This window comes from Copidosoma floridanum, unplaced genomic scaffold, assembly GCF_036245765.1.
Source record: "Copidosoma floridanum isolate Cflo_tuat_1 unplaced genomic scaffold, Cflo_Japanese_pri ptg000013l, whole genome shotgun sequence".
Taxonomy (NCBI): Eukaryota; Metazoa; Arthropoda; class Insecta; order Hymenoptera; family Encyrtidae; genus Copidosoma; species Copidosoma floridanum.
Genome location: NW_028321890.1, coordinates 21,838,254 through 21,861,366, shown reverse-complemented (window position 1 = coordinate 21,861,366; position 23,113 = coordinate 21,838,254). Strand labels below are relative to the sequence as shown.

The 23,113-nt window shown below is 40.8% G+C and overlaps 1 protein-coding gene across 1 annotated transcript in view; it reads right to left on the bottom strand.

Annotated features, from left to right (window-relative positions):
• MESR6 (misexpression suppressor of ras 6) overlaps positions 1-23,113 on the bottom strand; it is a 522,313-nt gene that overhangs the window by 106,680 nt on the left and 392,520 nt on the right. Inside the window, exon 6 of the mRNA XM_089591368.1 lies at positions 22,497-22,612. Coding sequence (XP_089447494.1) covers positions 22,497-22,612 — 116 coding nt within the window. The remainder of the gene's footprint in view (positions 1-22,496; positions 22,613-23,113) is intronic.

Below are 23,113 nucleotides of genomic sequence, written 5' to 3'. Positions count from 1 at the left end.
TAGAAAAGAAAAGCAAAGAAACATAACTCCACGTAAGAGTAAGAAGACCAGCGAGCTCTTCTTCGTCACTCGAGCAAACACCCGTTCAACTCGAGCGCACATACATGCATACGAAAAGTTCCGGAAGCGGATTTACCTTAGCCCTGGCAGAGGAAGCTTCCACTCGGAGCCCACGTATATCCCGCGCATGCATTATCATATTTCACAAGAAAGACAGACAGGATCCTTCGGTCGAAAACAGTTGCAGATTTATGCCGAGGCTCGCGGCCAAATAAACACGCCTGCGGCAGCAGCAAAAGAGTATAAAAACAGAGGAATAAGAAGAAAATGGATGAGGAGGAGAAGAAGACGGAGAACCGGGCCCTCCAGAGTCGTCGAAGGGACTCCTGTAATCGAGAGCGAAACCAAAGTGACAGTATGCGAAATGGATCTCTCTTCTCCTGGCCGCTGCTGCTGCGACTCGCGGATACCAATGGAATGACGGGGAGGGAAACAAGACGGATGTGACCCTCTTCTCCGTCTTATTCCTTGTGTCCATCTTCTTCTGACGGTCCTGCTTCGAGCCCGTGGGCTACTGATGAAGCCGAAAGCTGCAGTGGCGCCAAAGTGGCTCCCTTTCTCGCTCTGCTAAGGGCGACGGGACTAATCTGAATCGAATGTGTAACGACGCTTGTCAAGTCGAGGGACACCGAATTAGCCTAAAGGACCTGGGGATGCTGTGCGTATATTTGTATGCATTTATACGGAATTCAGCTGGTGATTTAAAGCCGAGTCGAAACGGATTGAGAGAGTCGTCGGGCGGAGCAATTATGCCCGAGTCTTAGCGCATTCCAAATGATAATTTATGGTAAAGCAGCTGGTGCATAATTTGAACGAGTATTAATGGATTGGCTTGATTTATTGAGTTGCCAACTGATCTATGCTTGGTTGTTTTTTTTCTTCCTTTTTCAACGGTAAATTTTATTGGTTCCTGGGTATTTGAAATTATGTGTCAAGGTCCTAAGGAATCGCTCGGTTTTTTTGTTCTTTTTACAAAACAAAATTATCAACACTCTACTTGCAGTAGTTAAAATTAGAACGCTATTACGTCAGCTGGCATGGGTCAGTTGTAAAAGAGATTGTGTCCCATATTATTGCGTTTGCACCGTCTTCGGTTCGAGACAACTATGTAATCGCAAATAGAGAACAGAGAATCAGCCTGAATCAGTGGGACACTAAAATTGATGCATACACAAACATTAATAAGGGGTTATATTCTGAAACCTTATTTTTTAAATCATGTCCATTAATCGCATAAACTTTATCATCAAAGCTATGACCTCAATTTTTTTTTTTTTTTTCAATATTCTAATACGAGTAACGAGTAACCCCGAATCATTTGCCTAAACAAACGCGTTGTCCCGGTGTACAAGTTGTATAAAGTGCAGTAGATGAAAGTTCAAGCTGAATTGCATTGGAGGGAGTAGTTAAACTCTGCGCTTGCTGCTCGGGTTCGAGGTGGAGGGAGGGAGAGGATGAAAGCTTCCACGGGGAGAGTTAGTACAGCCCGGCGGTGTTGGCTGCAAACGAGCTTGTGCTAGGGGTGGCAGAAAGTGGGTAATGGAATTTCGAGAGCGAGAGTATAAAGTGGTTGCCTCTATCTCTCCCATACCCGTCCTCGACCCGCGTAATGTAAGGGAGAAGGAAGGAGAAAGGCAAGCAAAATTGCGAGACAGAGAGAGAAAGGACGATCACCACCGAGGGAGGGTAGGTTGTAGGTTAATTAATTCCGTAACGTCGAGTCCCCCTGCCTCGGTACGCTCCTTCATAAACTATTATCAAGGTCGCGGGCGCATTCAAACTAGGCCACGGAGAATTTAAAGGGACGAGCTTCATAAGAGCGAGCTTAAGATCGTTGGCGCTTAATAATAAAGCCGGCGATGCTGATGGCGCACCCCTTTAAGAGGCGCGACGAGCAGCTCTCGCTTTTATACAGCCACTGATTTTGCCTTTGCTCTTCGCTTTGCCTCTTGTGAGCCAGCCCGTGCAATCGCTCGGTTATATTTTTTTTCTCTTTTTAACTTTTTTTTGCCAACTTGTTTTTTTTTTTTTTTTTTTGCCCATCGTATGCTTTTTATTGACTCTTTCCCAACTACTGAAATGAACGATTTTGCTCTTTAAACGGTGAACTTTTTTTATTCGGTATACATTTATGAAATTCATACGCAGAGAAGAAAAAGATTTCAAAGATTGAATAAAATGCTTAAACGACTTGTACTTATGGAATATTTCTTTGGGATAATGTTTTAACGTCATTGACTTTTAGAAAATATAAGGTTAAATTAAACAGTTTTGCGAAAATTTTATACGAGATATAAAATTTGTTGTCTGAAATGTTGCTCCACTTGATTAAATAATCAGTTACTTGAAAACCATCTCTGATGAAAAGTTGCAACAGTTTTAGGCTATAAAATACCAATTTGCAGCTCAAAAAAAACAACAAAAAAACTCCACACCGCTTCATGAGTAATTGTAGAGCACCACGCATATAGTGCAATGGTGCAAGCTCTTGCAAAACCACTCAACTGCATTCCCGACTTAACGAATCCCCCGCACGCGTCAAGCAAAGCACACAAACCAGCAAGAGAGAGAGAGAGAGAGAGAGCCCCGCATACATCACGCAAAAATATACAAACCGTTTCGTACGGGTAGTGATGGAAGGAGGACGAAAAATGGCGTCTCTGCCGCCCACGAAAATTCCTTCCACGATCTTTCCAGTCTTCTGGACCACTTCACGCCGATCGTTCCTTCCTACCCTCCTCCCTCGCTGCTCTCCGAACCCCGCAAGACGCATTTCCCATGTAAATGTATACCAGCATTCATCAGAGGGCTATTGTGATGCGCACCGCGTTTACATATATACACACGTACTGGTAAAAAGAAGGAGAGGGAAGGGGGTGGTGGTAAATATTCCGTGGCCAATCCGAATCTCGAGACGAGTTCTGTTGTTGCGGAGAAGAAACGGGGTGGAGAAAATGCAGCTCTCTCGTCGCAGCCGAGTCTGGCTTTTCCAAAAGGCGTATACAAGTTTACCATACGTGTGTACGGGGTGTATACGCATATGTATCTATATATACGCGAGAGTACGGGTAGGTGAACAATGCCGGTTTGGTTCTCGAGAAAGCAGCGAGTGTACATTGAGATTTAATAATATAAAATATATACACGTCGAATTGCCCCTCGGAATATCAAACAGTAGTGCGCGATCGCGCGAATCTTGAAAATTTCTTATTTTGCCACGATTGGTGCTCTTTTGTATGGAGGTATGAATATAATTATAGTGGTTTATACATGTCTTGAAAGTCGGGGGAGTAATGTGTCGTACTTTTGTGAACTTTTTAATGAAAATTTCGTCTTAAAAAAAAAAATCATAAGTTCAGAAAAGATTGCACACTACCACAACTTTCATGTGATAAACTTTTTCGAATCAATTGTTCATTGCTGCGTTAAGTACAACAATATGCGCACATTGCCATTGAGTGGAAATCGAACCAAAAGCTTCTAAAGATCTAAGAGGCAAGTGTGCTGTTTACTGGGCCACTGTAGAATGCTTTGGACACAAAATTATTTGACGAATATTATGGAATCGTAATAAATTTCACTAGTTAGTTAATTATGCTCTAGAGTAATAAATTGTATGAATATTGTACTACCTCGGTCGAGTATCAAAAGTGCGATTCGAGCAGTTCTCACAGAGACGGATAACTTACAAATTATATTTGATCTTGAATTTCAGTGAAGTAAAACTCACAAAGGTTTATCAAATTTTTTGAGCAAAATTTTGTCAATGAAACGTCGATAGTCAATACCAAATATATTACATAATTGATGCCACTCTGTATGACAATACTAAAAAATAAAATAGTCACAATGCATCTTCATTTAAGTAAGGGGGAAAAAAAACAATAGAAATAATAAACAAATAGTATTTTTTTTTTTTTTCGTAAAATAATAATGTTATACTACAGTATACAATGCAATATTTGAATATCCACCCTAAATCAACGTAAAACGTTAAAAAATACAACATTCACTTACAATACATGCAAGTCACTTTTCGTATACAAGCAGGTATACCTGCCATTTTCCTAAAAGCTCGGCAATTGAGTAAAACGTCTCGAACATTAGCCGGATAATTCCAGAAAAGCGCAGAGGGAATGACGAGCAGGAAAAAACACACTCCGAGAACTACGGCTACTCGGTCATTAAGTTTAACGCTCCCTCTGCTCATTATACCCATGTCCGTGTAGCACTTTTGCAAAGAAAAACCAACCCTCTAAACAAAAAAAGAAGGGTAATCGAGCTAGCGCAAAAAGAGCAAAACACACCTCGTCTATAATTATACAGCAAGGATGAAAAGTAGTAGTAATAGCGGCCCGATCGACCGCTATCATAGACGAGCCTCATAACGAGCATCAGAACGAAAAAAAAAAAAGTCATGTTTGTGAAGAAAAAAAGGTGCACGTTATAACACAGACACCACACAGTAGGTACGCAGGTGCAACTCAACGACTCTCGTCGCGTCTCGTTCGCCACTTGAATTGTGGCGTGCTAATTGAGTTTCCATTATAGAGCCGTGTGCGTATGTTACCGCTACTTCGACTATTACGACCCTACGCTATACCATCATACCACTCCTCCCGATCAGCTCGAAAGATCTTTGGCTACTTACTCTCTTTCTTTCTTTTTCCGATGATAACGATCTAGATCTCTTTCTCCATCTCGAGTGATGTATAGCGCACGCACGGGCATCGAGTCACCGCCACCTGCGATCCTTCCTTTTGTTCCCTTTCTTCAGTCCTGCCTTTTTTTTTTTTTTTTTTTTTTTTTTTTTTTTACCAGAGGGGCACGCTCGTATCGTTTCCACGCCGGTGTCTCTTGACCCTAATTACGACCCTCTTTCTTTCTCCCCCTACTCCTGTATATCATTGTTTCGGCCTCGAGAGACAGTCGACGCATTTAAATGTCCTCATTTTTCCGTCTGCGCCGCCGCGAGCGAGTGGTTTCACGGGGTGTGTACAGCGCCAAGGACTGAAAAGGACTAGTATTAAGCTATAATGAACGATAGCGCGGCTGTAATGCGCGGCTCACGTGCTTTTAATTGAATCGTGGGCGTTGCCGTGAGTTGTGCTGCGCTCGAGGTACATAATACCAAACGAGAGTCTTTGGCAGAAAGGATAATAAAGGCTTGGGTGTATGTTTTCGGGAATTGAGTGGCACTTTGTTTATGCGCGCATTAGCCAACGTTTCGACGGAAAGAGATTAATTACTGCTCGCGAATCGAGTACGTAGGGGTTAATGGTATACGCTACGGTCGTGTCATTGAGTGCTCGGTTTTATCTTGATTTTTGAAGTGCAATTTTTCTTGCTTCTTCTGTGGGAATTACTCTTGTTTAGCTGCAAGACTTTCTCCGATGTACTTGCTCTACTCGCACAAACTTAACTGATTTATCATTGCTTATAATTACATTGATGGTTATTATTTTAGATAAACATTATACTTTTTGTTACAAAAATAATACTATTACTATTACAAAATAAATAAAATAAATAAATGAAACCATCTTACTGCTGTAAAAGAAAGAAGAGCATGAATTGTCATTCCATAATTATTAGGCTACAAACTCCACTATTTTTTATAAATTGTTCTAAGAGTAGGTAAATTATTGAATTAAAATGATTAAAATTATACTTTTTTCACTAAATTTTACTTGAAAAGTGCCAATTGCAAACAACATAATTCGGACCGAGGGACAATGGTAAAACCGTTACGCACAGTACAGTCCCAAGGACAATGAGCAGTCCTTCATCTCGCCTAGAATATTCTCACACGCACGAAGGACGCAAGGCTCCCTTTAACCTCTTCGCACGGACGAGCCGAGGCAAATTTGCATACACAGGGACCCTACACACATTCGTACGCATACCTACCTCCGGCTCATTATTCGGCAATCGAATTATCGATCGATTGACACGTCTCTATCGCCTTTGTGGCTCCCTGTGTATATATATATGCGCGCCAAAGACGGCTATGCATATACACACACGACTGTGCGACAGCAGCGGGAGGTCCAGTTTCATGAGTTATTGTCGGGCGCGCATTTGCATACCGGCTTCTTCCGTATGCAAAAGAGCCGAGAAAAAAAAAAAGAAGAGGAGGAAAGGGCGAGAAAGAAATTAACGATTCTCTACACCTGACTTGTACGTATACGCTCGGCCCGTTCTGAATCGTGTGTGCGAGCAAACACGCGTAAAAGCATATACATGAGACTCCTGTCGCCACTGCGTGGCGAGCTATTCTATCCGTGTTCCGGCTGAATGGCTCTACTCGGGCGTCCCGGCGGTGGCCTTTTAATGATTTCGTTAATTGGAAATATACAGCCTCGCGGTAGAATTTCTTAACTGGATTTTTTACGCTGCAGCGAGTCCGAGGAGGTAGGAATGCCGTTGGAGCGCACCACGCGAGGGAGAAAAAAAAAGATTGACGGGCCTAGCGTTGGTCTTTGGAGGCGCACGCTGTGTGTTTTCTGTCGAGAGTTTTGCTGACGCGCGTATAATGGTACATTGTACCGTAGAGGTGTTATTTAGCTCGAATGTCAATGCGTGATTTGCATACTTGATCAATGTCCTAAGGAAATTTGTACAATACTTTTTCTCTTTCTGTCTGTGAAATAGTGTTATTATGGTCGTTCGAGCCAAGATTTATTTACGATTATACGTGGAGAAAAGGGCTTTTCATATTTTTTTACCATGGAAATGTAGGAAAAAAAATTGTACCTGTGGGAACTTTTGTCACAGGAAAAGAGTTTTACTATACGTTTATTAATTTGTACTATTTGGGAAGGGGTAGTTTTTGCCATAGTTTTACTATAAGTTACTCTCTTTGTACATTTTATCGTTAACTTTTCCTTACAATATATTTTTATTTGAAAGAGAAATGGATTGTAAATCAAACTATTATTATTTTATTTAAAAATCCAACTAAACTCGAGGCTTTCAATGAAAATCTCCCAATTTAGGGAATATGATAAGAGTTTTGCAAGTTACACCAAACAAAGCAAATGACAGCATATTATTTTCCAACTTTCTTATTTTTGTGAAAACGTTTTGATGATGAAAATATCACTTATTTCCTATAATATGCAACAGTTGTACAAGTGCTGTAAACACAAAATAACTTTATAAGAGTTTTCATGATTACAAAAAATTCACCTATTCATATAAGACAAGTTTGTAAATTCATATAAAAACACGTGACCTTAGTCTTACATTCAAAACCAGAATTAGTGGTAAAAAAAACTGTCCAGAGCCACTAAAATAAATTTAACGAAAAATAAACATAAACATTTAATGTCTCTCAGTTTTTTCATGAAAATTTATTTGCTTATTGCCATTGTAAAACGAGCTATAAATTTATTTTAAAGATATAAAGTAGGAACTCAAAAGTTCAGCAATTGGTTAATGATCGCATACATACCGCTAAGATGGATAATTTTTTAAACAATAGTTTAGTTTTGTTATTAAAATCCTACCAAGTAAATTGGAATAAGACTTAAAAAAATAAAATAAATTTTTTTTATCGCATCGTTGACTGCGTGCATCCTTATAATCTTTGATGCCCTTTTATGCTCTATGTAACAGAATCTCCCGCCGAAACTACTGCAAAAAAAAAAAAGATTGTACCCCTCGTTATAATGAAGCCATTCGCCCGTCAGTTAAGAACAAAAAAGAGAAAAAAAGCCAGCTACACACGAAAGAACAAAAAAAGTAGAAAAAGAATCAAAGGCCTCACGACTGCTGGTCCGCTTCATAGTAGATACATGTGCATATATAATATGTTACACAATACACACTCTTGTGGTAGCTGTACAACATCAACAAAGATCGTCCGTCACGTGATTCCATTTAAAATACCCTCACCTCTGTCCTCCGCACACACGCCCCCGCTTTCCTGCATATCCTATTTACATTATACCCATCAGAAGGAAGTTCAGGACGCATAAGCGCACGTACACACGCAAAGTCGTGCGTTGACGCGCGCATACATTAGCGACGCAACATCTGCGCCCGCACGCGTGATGGACGTGTGCCGGGAGGGAGGGACTTTGGACACACGCGCACGTCTACGACTCGACTCTCTCGAGGCTCCGGAAGCGCTTGCTTGCCCCCGGCCATTGTGCCGTGCGGATGAAAGGTGTATAAAAGTGTATATGCGTATTCGGTCTGAGCCGCGTGTAGTTCACAGTTAGCGCGGCCGGGTTATTATCTTGGCCTCTTCTCGTCTTTTGTTTCATTTTTTGCTATTTTCCCTTCTCTTCCCTCGCTTTTTCATGTATTTACTATAGAGAAATGAGGGCTGTGCTGCTGTGATACACAAATGCGCTTGCGTTCAGAAAAATTGGGACCGTCGCGTTGAGTGAATGTAATTTCAGAAAGGCAGCCAAGTCTTTTTTTTCTTTTACCTTTATTACATGGGCGTTTTTGCTGATTCTACAGATACGCGATTAACTAGCGTGAAAAGGGCAGCTGGGTGTTTGAGAGCGATAACCGCAGACGAGGAGGGGCATGTGGTTTTTTCGGTTTTTGTGTTTTTAACGAGTTGACGGGTGTTGTGCGAATTCGGGGCCGGTTTGGATTTTGCGGTAGAGTGTATGAAGTCATGGAATGAATTAAAATAAATTTTTTGTTGTTGTACATCATACACGAATTAATTAATACTTCGATTGATAGAATAAAATGTTCGTAATCTTTATTTGATACTACAACCGATGCGCTAGCTTCTTTTTATTATTGACAATTTTTTATTATTTCTGGATCTCAGCAGAGACTGGACAGATATTTTCATTTTGTTTGAATTACGAAAAGTACGCCAAAGTACGCAGAAACAAAAAGACCTATTGAATCTTATGTGTTTAAATTTATCATAGCACTCATTTTGTAAAAACTTTTCAAGGTCAAGTGAAAAATATTCCTTATTCCAATATTCCAACTGGACCTAAAAACAGTCGTATTACTAATGGTATTTTTGGGGTAACTAATTACTATGCCAAAACTAGTTACCATTGGTTTTGCCTCAATACCGTACAGTGTTATTATTTCAAAATCACTTTTAAAGCTATAAGTATTAGTGCAACTATCCAATTTTTCGTTTTAAAAATAATCATTACACTTTTCTAAACCAACGATACATCATCCACTAAAATATTCGTTTCTAGCCAAGTACTGTATTTAAGATGCGTTCATACTGAAAATTTTTTCTAAGTATGTAGGTAACGTTGCGTATATTTAAAGCACTTTTGGCCTCTACCATGTGGCTTAAATCGAGAAAAAAACTGTATTACACATGTTGCATGTTACATGAACATTAACCTTTTTTTTGCACAAGACGATTAAAAGGTTGGATAAAAGAAACAGGTCCCCTGTTTTATATACTATATAAATTTTCTTGGGTTTGATCTTTGAATATAATTACACGTTTATATCCTTCAGCCATAACGAAAAATTTCATAAATATATAATGTAAAAATGCATATACTAAAAAATTGGAACGAGAAAAAAAAAGTTAATTTAAAAATTTTCAAACCTGCAACATGCAAGAGATAAAACCCATTTTCAATGACATTTACAATCTGAAGGGGGATGGGTTTTATACTTACACGATACATCTTACAGCCGCGTAGACGTATAGAATCAGAGGAGGCCATTATTCTCGAGGCAATTTCTCGGCGTGACAAAGGCGAAAGCCTCGAGATTCGCCCGACTAAGATCTTATCGTTTTTATCGAAGGGTACGGGGATAAGCGAGATTTGATGGGAGTCGCTGAAATGGGTGCTCGCGGGATCTCTCTCGCCTAGGTGCGCCTGCGGTAGGGCTACCGGGTCAACTCGCGAGCTACCACGATTGCCGGCTCCCAATGTGCGTGATTCCCTTTATATTGCTATTGCTTTGGGAAACAATATTGTGTGATGCCATTTATGTTGCTGAGTGTGTACGTGTTAAGATAACTTATGTACTTGGAAGAAAAAAAAAATTAGTAATGATCATTGTACTATTCGTAATGTTTAAATTAATCAACCAATGTAAAATACAAAAAGTCAAAAGATACTACGTAATTGATATGAGTGGAGAATCGCGTGTTCAAACTGAGCTTGGCAAAAAAAAGTAGTAAAAAAAGTATATTCACCACGAAGTGTGTACGACGCTCACGTGTTACTTTTTTATCAGATCAAGAGTTAAATTTATCGTGCGAGGGAGAGCATTTTTTGTATTCAAGACCCATTTGGTAGAAAATAACTCTATTCGTGATATATTTGTACAATAAATTCTTCATTTGCAAAATAAAAGATTGAAAGTAGAATAATCTTATGTTTATATAAAAAACATCATGTTACAACCGACGGTAAACACTTGCAAAGTCAGGATCGAAATTTGAGGAATGTCGAAATTTCACGAAACTTTGATAAAACTTTTCTCTCGCACGCACCGTACGATCTCGAGCGACGAACACAAAAAAAACAGCTACGAAAAAAAAGAGAAGGCAACTCTAGTTTTCAGAGTAGAGAAGAGGAAAAAGTCCCGTCAGCGTCAGCAGTCCCAGTTCAAACAGTTTGCCAAGGAACGTATAAGTATGTACATCGCACAACTCGGTTAGAAAAGCCTCCTCCTCCTCCTGCATCGGAAGTTTCGCGAGTTTAACCTATGCAGTGCATGAAGTTTTCAGTCTCGACAAGTTTAAAAAAAAAAAAAATTAAAAAAGGAGAAGTTCCAGGGATAGGGTCGCGTATGCGAAGACGATGGTTAAATCGTGCGATAAATTTGCTTACGTTCCGCTTTATCGGCTCCTATACGACTGTTACCACTTCTCCGGTTGCCAATAATGTGAGTGCGTGCTGGAATATGGAAGGATCGATATGAAAATTATAGCGAATGCATAATGCATCATGAGGAGAAAATAGGTTTCTAAATTTTTTTTTTCATGAAATGAATGTTTTTAGAATCAGTATGCCATTTCAATATTTTTTTTCCAAACTTCAAAGACTTTAATAATATTGCTTACGAAAAAACCAACCTTGAGATTTCTTACAAATACCTGTCATCGCTCAGACTATTTATTGTAAAGTAGAATGAAATATGCTTAAGTGTATAGGTGTGCACTATGTGAAGAAGTAAAAACTACAACAGTCAATGGCTACTGGATTTGTCAAAAACTCTGAAACAAAACTATTCTTTACCCTAAACTCCTACACTCCGCACAGATTACTTCTGCTGTAAACTAAACTAGCGCAATTAGGTCCCACAGTAATTAGTTTGTGGTCTCTAGATGTAAGCTAACTAGCCTACCTCGCCCTCAACGCAGTAATAATTACCATAGGTAACTTTATAAACCATCTCGTTAGATCATCACAAATTCTGCTAAAGCATTATTATGAAAAAATGCTCAAAGTGAACAACCAATTAAATGAAGGAACTGATGAGAACCTGTTTGACTTTTAAAAAAATCTGCGAGACCAAAGCAAGTGACTTTCAAAGTATGAAAAACAAATGAATAAAAACAAGAAACATTGAGGGCTCATATTTCCAGCTCCAATTAAAACACGGTTTATTCGCGCTTTGCCTCCCACAATCGTAATTTCATCAGAAAGAAGGAAGAAGAAGCACCCGAGCTGAAACGAAAGCGAAGGAGGACGCAATGCACTTGTTAACGCGGCTCTGAAAAAAAAGGAGGGGGGACGACCCCTCGTGTACACAAATCTTCACGAGTCCATCTCCTCCTCAACCTCTTTTTTCGTCCCCGCAGTCAAATGACACGCGAACCCCTTGCCTCGTAAGACATGGAGTCACCCCTCCTTGTGTTCGCTCTTCGTCGCCGGTACACGTCAATCCAGGCTGACTTGTAGATGCATCAACCGCAGTCAAGTCCGAAGCTCTGGACGAAAAAAAAAAATCCAAATGGACGAGGAAAGGGACGACAGCTAGCGGGTCCCCCAGAAAACGAATGCTAATCGGAGTCCATCAAATTAGTCCCTCATCTCCCCGAACGCTCTCGGATCGACGTTTTTTTTTTTCTCTTCCTCTACCTTCTCCTGGCTTCGTGTCTCTTCTCTCAGGAGGAGCCCCTCCGCGAAGCGATCGGCTGAAAAACAAACCGGCATCTCGCCTGTTCCGTGTCCCTGATCTACATAACCGAAAACGTCTCACATGCATCATTGCTATGGTGTGCACGTGTATTTTATAGGTATACGTAAGAAAATGATGTCTCGCGTTGTCTCGATTTACGATTTACGAGTAGATGTTGTTCAGGAGTAGTTACATAATTACAATGGTTACGTGCAATTTAAGAGTTACTATACCAAAAAAAAAAAAGGACGGCAAGTGTGTATCGACAACCCATGTATTTGTAGAAAAGGGAGGTCGTCGGCTAGGACAGACATACAGGACGCAGGAGCAGCGACGGTCCCTATTACGGAAAAGAGTGTAGGTAATACGGCGACGTAGGCGGTAAGTCTATCTCTCACGAGAGCCAAAGAAAAGCTACGTGCATTAGGAGATTGTGTTCGACAGTTGTTTACGAGTCCGGCGGCGCAGCCTCCTCCTCCTTTTTTTCTCTAACTCGGCTGCTTGGCTCTTCTTCGCGAATTTTTCTCTCCCTCCCAGGGATCGGTATAAAACGTTCAACTTCTCCAGGGAAGAAGAAGAAGAAGAAAAAGAGGTTGCAAGGGGAAGTAAGTGGGTGGGTGGGCTATTTACGTTAGTGCGCTCGCATAACTCCGAGCGACAAACTGGCAAGCCTCGCCAGGGCGGGCGTAATCTCGGCGGAGCACTTTCGGCGCTGGAGAAGACAACCTCTCCCCCTTGGCTTCTCTGCGCTACAGTTGGGAATAGAGAGAGGATATCGCGTTGGTTCATCTACATCGGGGAAACGCTTTGCCGATACCCGCAGTCGAACTACTCGCTTATTTTTCGGGAGAGGCAATGTCGGGTCGCAAATCACGTTACTCTTCGTTCCTTCCGAGCGAGAAGTGAGGGAAAAAAAAGGGACACAGTGTGGCAGGAAATTTTTACAAGGACACGTGTTTATGTGTCTATGTACTTACGAGTTAGCGTTGTCGATTTGGAAATTAAATCGGCTCTGGGTACATACACATTTTCAACTCGGGAGATGCAATTTCTTCAATTAAGTTTCAAGTGTTGGGAGTTTTTCAAGGAATTTATTGCAATTGTATTTTGGCCATAGTAAGTTGTGCTGTTTTGATTTTTTATTGTCAACACGACCATTTAGGAAAACTTGATAAAAATATAACCTTTCGAGTGAAATGAAATTACCGCCTCCTTCCAAAAAGCTATGATAACTCAAAGAATTTGGATATCTTTAACTTTATTTGGATATCACAGCACAAGATTAACAGTAAATTAACATATTAATCATGAAATGAGCAAAAAAAAGAGTGGAGTGTTTGAAGCGCATGTAGTATGGTGATAATACTGTGTGATAAAAATAACAATGCAACATACAGAGCAACGATCAATTTCCAAGTCTCAAATTTCTCTTCTCGGTGCAAGCGACGTCCTCCAAACTACATCGAAAAACTACATCGGTTGCCGCAGTATTTATTCGAGCAAAAATGATGGAAAATATTTGCATCGATCGCGCGAGTGCTCCAAAAAACGCGTGCGTGCCTTGCATATAATGCCCCTCGTACTCTGTAGTTCACTCGATAAAAAAAAAAAAAAAAAAGTCAGCTCTGCAAAAAAACGCCGATCCCCATAACAGTACCGCGTGTTACGTACACACACATACACAAACATACACGCACGTGTGGCCGCTACTACCGGTCAGCTTCGAAATTGCATTTAAATAATTGCCCGAGGCATCGAGAGGAGGACGAGCACGCCGGCCGGCCGGGCAGATGCGGGATATGTACTTTAACGACTCGCTCGCGCACGCGATTTTTCGCACACTCTCGTCTCCACTCATTGTGCATATACACACTTCGACTCTCTACCGATGTTTGTCTTTGGCGTGCAGTCGACGACTTGCATTCTAATATTTAACCAACGAGAGGAACAGCGATTAGCCAATTAGAGGGCGTCAGCCTCAGCTAAGATTGTATTTTTGTTGGGGATGTACGTTGCACGTGCAACCGATCGGAGGTAGCGATCGGTAATATCGAAGAGAGCAGAGCAAACGATCGCCATCTCGCACCCATACAGTCCTTCTGCCCGATGACGGCAGCTGGCTCTCCACTGTGACTGTATGAGGATCCTCGGTGTCTTTCTTTCTCTCGCTCCTTCTCGATTAGGTCGATTGGTACAAGCTCTCTTATACATAACTCGTACCTACTACTGCTGGTTGTCAATTGATAGAACGGAAATTGGAGCGCGTACGTGTATCGTGCGTAGCGATTTGTTTATACCATTTGCGTACCTGTAGTGTGTGTAGTACACTAATATGCATGTTTATCGCCAACCATACGATCATAAGTGTCGAAGAGAGTCGCCCTCTGTATATCGGGTACAGCTGACCATTTTATTGAAATATCAAAGGAGGGATAAGGGGCACATGTTCTCACTATATGGTAGCCTTGCTTTTTAATTCAGAAATGTCATGTGTCCTTACATGTGAACACACGGGAGGACCGGGGTGGGATAGTATTGTACGAGCAACTGTGGAAAACTACAAAAAATCTTATTTGCAATAAAAAATGTTATTATAAGTTTGTGTGTATAAGTTTAAATATATTTGCTTATAAATCTAGACAGTGTAAACAGTAAATGATAATAATAAGGATTCATTCAAAGTTATTGTGCGTGGTACAATAATCACCTGTACATGCACGAGACGGTTCCTGAACATGTGTCTAAATTATTCAGCCTTTGTGCGTCTGTTTGGTGTATAAGTATTGGGAGGGATGAAATTTGTATTACCACATGCACGTGTTGTTAAAAACTGAATGAGGATGCATCGATTAGTATACTTCTGTGTGAATATGGTTATCGTTGGACTTTTCTTTCATATATGATTTCGTCGTTTAGTGGTGCTACAATTGCAAAGGGCCTTCGAAAAGCGTGTGTAATAGTAATGAAAACAATTTGCTGCTTATTATCATAACAGTTGTATGACTGTCGAATTTTAAATTATAACAGCTTAAATCATTATAAAATTTTAAAAATATTAATTAAAAAAAAGATTTGAATTTTTTACGATCATCCCGTACATGACAGATAACGTTCCTCTGAATTCTTATGCCCAAGTCGTTAACAAAATATTTTTATAATTGATTTAGGTGAAAGAAAGCCATAGTTCCGTTCTGACTTTTTTAAGACTCAGCATTTTATTATCGAATGTCAATACCATTTAAAAATGTAGATTTATAAGAATAATTTTCCGGAGGGATTTTCTGGAAAATGAAGTCATCTACCATGATTTTTTTTTTACAATTAAATTTTAGACGATTTTGTTACAATATCTTTAATTTTGTATTCTATGTCAGCATTTAGATATAAACAGATGAAGCCCATTGAATTTGTTGATGTTTAAAGTTTTAGAAGAAAAAAGTTTACTGGTAAGAGGTTCGTTGATTGAGTTTTATGATATATCAAATGCAGCAAAACCATTACAATACAAGTTATGAGTCATAGACTTTTTTTTCAAAATATTAATAAAAAAGGGTTACTCTTTTAGAAGCATTAGCTACAAATCATCAAAGCCATTAATTTTTTATTCGTACGCAATAAATTACAATCACAATCTATATATCGTTAATTTTGTATCGAATAAATTGCTATTATTTTTCGCGTACCGCAGATTCAGTCACGTTCATTACATAAAAAATTAATTAGATCATTTTTAGATGTAACACAGCAGCAACAACAACTTCAATACAACGATTCATCATTGTTGTTATTATATACCCAATTAAATTTTCCCGTACTAAATAGAGGCAGCTAATTCAATTATTTCATTGTTCTGGGCGATATATATATACCAGAGGGCTCCGCATTATCTTGATTATAACCTTCAGATAAAATTTACAACTCTCAAATTACCGGTACGTGCTTTTATGACTCGTTATACCCTCGGAGTTGCCATGTACAAGCGCACACAGTAGTTAAGTTTACTCGCACGCGGTTATTATCTTCCTTTATTGTTATTTATCAATCCAACTTTTTTGCCCCACCACGAATCCGATCGCCCCCGTTTTATCTCTATTTTTTTTTTTCTTTTATCATTAGATCGTTCCGATGCTTAGCCGTGGGTGAATAAATCATCCAATGTACACGAGAGGTCTGTTTCCGGAAGTTGCGACCAATTACATTTTCTTGTCGTGTAACCAAGAGATATTCGACGGTAACCAACAAAACTAAAGTTGCACGTTTCCAAAACACTTTTCGCAACAGCTTCAAACGGGGACGTTTGTGCCGACGACCGCAGCAAAACCCACAGTCAGAACAATGAAGTTGTACACCACACCGCGGCTGCGTTGGTGCGGTCTTAATTTTCTCGGACGATCCTTTTTACTACTGACGGAAGAAAAAAAAAAAAAAAAAAAAAAAAAAAAAAAAAAAAAGAGGCTACAGTACGAGACGTATACGTATGGTGCGGAGAAAAAAAAAAAAGAAAGAGAAATCACTCGCTACACACAAGCCACGCGAATGGCCGTGAAAGAGTTTTGACGTGCATCGGTTGGCGGGTCCGCTGACATAATGCGGACCGTTAAAGAGCGCCCGGCTCTGCATACTTATACAGCGAAGCTTCTCATTACGAACTCGTAAAATGTACATACAGGCCGCGCGTGGAGAGGAAGAAAAGGGGCATCGGTGCATTTTTATGTGGTACGGGCACGGTGTGCATGAGCCGGCGCTCGCGGATGGTCCTATGCCTCGTGCACGCCGCAAAGGCACATAAAGGGAGACGACGAGGGGGAGGAATGGACGGAGAAGAATATAAGAGGAGGCAGAAAACCAGTTTCGCTGGGCGTGTGTGCTGTTGGGGCACAACGCGGCAACGCGGAATGCTCGGGCGGCCCGTTCCCACCGTATGGGTGCAACAAGAGAGCCGCATCCACCTGCAGTGGCACTCATATGCAGGCTTGTGTATGTGTGTGTGTGTGTATGTATGTGAAGGCGCTGCTGCATCCCCCTCTGCCTACTGCAGCAGTCGCCAAGTGGAATTCCTATAAGGCCAAGGGCAAGGAGACCCGTCGTCCTCGTCGCAGTCCTCCTCGTCGTCGTCGCCAGGGAGACGCACACGCTCGCTATTTGTACGTGGATACACTTACTTATACACACACACACACACATACACACACACACACACACACACACACACGAGTCGAATCTTGTTTTTCTTTCGCGTTCTGCGAATTTCGCTAGCGCTGTATATAAGACACACGATAATGCGGGCCGCGGGTAATTGGTTCATTTGGCTATCAACGAGGGATACTCGAGGGGATTCTGCGCTTAGAGCCGGGCCCAGCGCAGCACGTGTATACGGGTATATCTGGATCGGCCGATCGAAACAAGTAAGCTACGACGACGTCTTCTTAACCCCCGAGAGCGGGGCACGGGAATTCAAGGGTTACAGGGCTAACCGGCTGGCCAATACACACACACTCTCTCTCTCTCTCTCTTTCTCTCTCTTGCTCTGTGAGAAAGTCATCGAAATAATGGGAGGATTCTTTCCCTGTCTGCTGCTACTGCTGCTGCATAACGACGACGGGGACTTTATTCGATTTTCGTGTGCCGTCCCGGGGATAAATTGGGACGGTCATGCTAGGGCCTTCTTCCCTCCTACCTCTTCAAATCCCAGAACTCGATGAAATTGAGATTATCTTCATTCTCGTCTACCACTTTCTCTCTCTCTCTCTCTCTCTCTCTCTCTCTCTCTCTCTCTCTCTTTGCACCAGATCTTGGAAATTGAAATTTATTTCTTGATTAACATTCTCAAGAAGTTCGCGGTGCTCGCTTAAGGGGTTACTTTAATTGTATTTACGAATACTTGTGACTTTATCAGAAAAGTTACTTTACAATTTGTGGGACTTGCCTCGGGACTTGCAAGATCTGTTCTCGTGTATTTGACATAGGAAAATAAAGATAAATTTTTATATATTGTTCAAGCCATTTTGGCACGGTATCGCTGACCTTCCGTTAGTTTTTTATCTACGAAAGGACACAACATTTTGATATTTAATTACAATTTCATGGCTTCTCTAAACAACTTGGATTTTTCACTGAATCGATACTCAAGTCTGCTTGTATAAATATTGAGGACAGGCTGTTGGATTCAATCGTTTTTAACTTTTGAAATCGAAAATTGAATGGTGTTAAATGAACTTTAGTTTGGTATTACGATTGAGCAAGATTATTGATAGAACAACGTGTTTGTAATATACACAAATAGGTTGTAAAATCAAATATACTAGAGTTGATTGTTGATACAAAGTGTGTACGAATTCATGTTATCAGAGAAGTACCGTTTAAAGAAATAATAAGTCATTTATGTTTGGAATTCATTTAATCTTTTTTTATTTAAAAAAAAATCTAATCTACTACTGAAATGTGAAAATTCCATGCAATTTTTTTAGAATTATTTTGTTTATTCATTTTTCATTCCAAACACTTTATGACACGAATTTTATTGCAACACACTCGACATAGATCCATAATATGAGACGTCATGTTACAAATAAAAATTAATAATGACAAAAAAACTACAAATCCATCGTTTTCTCGCTCGTACTTCCTTCCCGGATCTACAACTAAAAAAAGAGGAAAGAAAAAAAAAACAAAAAAAAAAAAAAAGCGTCTATTGCATCGGTCTAGACTCTAGTGCACAGCTACGAAGAAAATAATAAGGCGGAGAAGGATGCAGTTTGCCAGCTGACGAGGACAAGCCGTTGCCGGTGCAACTGCAGAGCCGAGGTTAGTACCTAACGACTGAACCCATACGCATGTGTAACGTACATCAAGTATACATACAGAGGAAATGAAAAGCAGCAGAACAAAGTCACGATGGTGTGGGCAGTGGCGGCTTGTCAGTATATCCATGCACACACAAGAACAGCCAGAGAAGCACAGCTGCGAGTGATGGGCTGCTGATCGTTTTTACCTGTGTCCAGTGCGTGTGTGCTGTACTTTTATAAGCATACTTACGAAGAGTAAAAGTCAACCCCGAGGAAAGAGGAGGAGAGGCTCTCGTCGATAATACCCATACGCGATTCCTAATTTCACCCCGCCGAATTGTAATTACGTCACAGTCCCGGAGGCCTGTTTGGCTTGAAGTTGTACACCCGCACAAGTTGCACAAGTATATATACACGCACACATCAGAGCTCAGCTTAGAAGGAAGAGGATGGCTTGCAAGTATATGGTTCCGTGAAGGGGTGCAACAGCAGTAGCAGCAGCTTAGTTGCGGGTTTCCGGTAATTGCCAATTTCCACGCGCTCTCCTATCTATACCCTCACGACAACCATCACCCCTTGCCTTGGGTATATGATTGGACAGTGCCTAATACGCGTCCATCTGTCCGTTCGCCAGTTAGCACTCGGGAGTTCAATCATATACCTGCTTACTGCCCATCGATTGGCTTTGGCCGTATTAGATGATTTGCGAGTTATTGGTAAATAAGACTTTCAGGGAACGGTGTCTAATGAGCCTTCGAGGAAACAGACGTGCTTGTTGAAGGTAATTAGTGGCTTTGCCGACCAATGCTGATTTACTGTTTTCTCGAAGGGTACGCTTTTACGTGGATGGCCATTTTTAACGTGGAAAAATATGTGTTTAGCCTTAATCGTTCTAACGGAGACTAAATACAAAAAATCTTACGTTGTTTTGTTGTTGAAAAATATAAATATAATTACAGGTTGACGGAATCGAGGATTTACGTAAGTTTTTTTTTTTTTTCCTCACTGGTGTCTCAATCCTATTTATGCCATATGAAATGATTCACAGGAAGGAGAAAAAAAAATAGTAAACGCACGTCGAGCAAGTATGAATATAAGCATAGGCACCACGAGAGAAATAGACGTGGGTGTTGTACGAACAGCTAGACTCGCTCGTATAGCAAATAGTCTGAGCTCTTGGCGTTTAATCCAAAAGTCACGATCCTCGAGAACGCAAATAATAGAGATACTCCGCGGCAGATTCGAGTTGCGTCACGCCGGGGCATAATGTTTCATGGCACACTCCGTCTTTATGGTAATAATGACAATAATTGCCACACGAGCGTATAAATAACGCGATAGGCACATTGATGTAATATGATCTATGGATCTCGAATGGATAAGTAAGTGTAATGTTGAAACTCGATATCAGAATGTGTAGGTATCTAGTGTACTCAAATGGGATAAAGCGTAGGGAGTTGTAGTTGGGATTGTGGGCGCGATACTGCAGTTGCGTGTGAGCATTACTTGCTCCATTTGAAAAGACGATGGCGGTGAAAGTGGAAAAATGTATGGTATTGAGAATAAAAATGTGCAAAGTGTATTTGTAAAATATATTAGATAACTGAAACTCACAATAAACTTTGGAGGGATACGAAATTTTTCTCATTGAGATATTCACATAAGTTTTATAAGTAAATTTATATGTTTACAGTGATATTTTTTAAATATTAATGTACCTTTCACTGTAGTATTTAGATATCACCATGATTTTAGGTGTTTTGCAACTAATGGCTGGAATTTATTTTTCTCGAACGACAACTCTTAAGAGAGATCGATACTTAAACCAGTGAATTGAGACAGAATAATAAAAAGATTTGTAAGTATTTGCCTTACATATTACGAGGATGTACTGTTTTTTTTTTTTGTTTTTTGTTTTTTTCTTTCAGTTTCAATATTAAAAAAACTAACTCAACAAAACACAGACCAAGTAAAGAATTTATAAATTAATTGTTAGAACGTGAGCCCATCACAACAACAACTCACAATAGCCCGCTCGCACTTTTTTCAGCACATCATCCACGCGTCCCAGTTGTCGCACCCACGCGTAAATTCCTTTATGAGCTTCGTATGGCAAATTCACGGGTCGTCGGAAATTTTATTGCCTCCCCCAGAGAATTTTTCCTTCATCGTATACTTCTCGCTTCGGCGCTGCAAATACAAGCAAACAGAGACTCCGTTCCATGTCTCCTCCCACTTCGATTCGACGATCGCGAAGTTAGCTTTAGATATTAGCACGCGTGTGCAAGTTCAGTCGCACAGCTATAGTATAGGCCCACACAACGGACTTTATAGCGGATCGCGGCCGCACAATAAAAGTCACACTACATCTACAACACTGGAGAGTTTTAGAGGGACATGTTCACGGGACTCTCGTCGTTGATATTTTACACTCCCATATCGGCGCTCCACGGACTACATTTTCGGTCTCGTAGACGCTGACCCTTACGAGTATTAAGATATATGTGTTCCATGCAAGTGTTGACTGCTGAACATACGATACTGAAGCCTTGACTATCACTCTTACAGTGTCATGAATTATACATAGAAAAATAATTTATTGCCAATGACTATAATGTATACAGTATATGCAGAGGGAAAGCTACCTCGTAACGATATTCAATTAGTTGAGAGCTCAAATGCAGTTTTTTAAGTAAGTATAAATATACACACGCGTTCGCTATGAACAAAGTCACGAAGGAGAAACTGCCTTCGACAAAGGAGCTACTTTAATTACCCACGCGGAGCTACAAAGGCCAACCGAGCGCATGTTAATGAGATTTTTTAATTTGGCAATTAAGAGGCACGGGAGGACACAATCAAGATCCGCGGGGGGCTGTACGATTTAATTTACCATCCTACGCCTCTGATTGCAGAGGAGAAGAGCGCTTCTGTGCTTCCTGGCTGATAAAACGAGGGATAAAAATCCGTCTACGTATACGATCGCAAAGCCGAGCAACAAAGCGGTAAAGGGATAAGAAAGAAAAAAAAGGGGGGGGAGAGGACAGACGATTCGTGAGTTCTCGCAATCGACGGGCCCGTAAATCACGTCGGCCGTTTCCGTAAATTCCTTTTCATTATCTCCCTCCGTGCACCGGCCGCTGCTGCGAGGTGCGAGTGGCAAGCCTCGCACCCCCTCGACGATCGCATGATTCGTCCGCGTAAATAACAATTAAACGCGCGGGAGCAGGCTCGGCTCGCTCACTTTGTCCGACTCCCTATTTTTCTCCGACAACCACCAGCAACACGTCTCTCGGCGGATTATCGCGATGCGCATAAATCCTAATTACCCGCCCACGGTGCGCATAATTACCGATAATTAGCGATGCCACCCTACGCTCCTCCTCTTCGCGATACTCGCTACCGTTTGCTCCCTTTTTCCTTCCCCTCGGTTTGCACGAAACAATTGAATTCAATTCTGCTGAACTGGCACTTATATGGGGCAGCTATATTTTACCGCATCGACACATTGATTTTATGGTAATTTTCAATCGAGAGATGATGTTTTCAACTTACCGAGTAGTCTTTGGCCCATCGTAGTCTCTGAGGCTCCTCTCTAGATCTAGCATTGTAAAGAGGCCTTCCAGTTCTGATAACTGCTCGTCTCTCGCTGCACTGACTTCTTTAAGGATCTGAAAGCAGAAGAAAAAAAAATCGACCGATTAACATAAGTACACCACGAATCGTCGTGCAGTAAAATTTAATCAGCAAAAGTTGTAGACTAATACTTTGTGCATTATCATGTAAGAAGCATACAAACGAAAAAAAAAGCTGCTTGAAATTCAAATAACCGAAACGCCAGTGGTCCCAGAGTCACGCCTAAGCATCATTCGGGAGTTTCGCAAGTATTTTCAAAACGATGCAACACAGTAAGCGCGTTTCGAGTCGAGCATGTCCCATTCGAGCGTCAAGACAATGGGAGATACAATGACTACTGCATTACCACGAAGTTGTTGGTTAAAAAACAAACAAACAAAAATCCAAAAAACTACATTCAACTGTACATGCACGTATATATACGTACAGAGACGAAACACCAAATCTTTTGTGTTTGTACGCGGGGCAGAGAGAACGAGGTAGAAAAGAAGAGGTATAGGGGGAAGAATGAGGTGGCGCAGCCGAGAGTAGCGAAA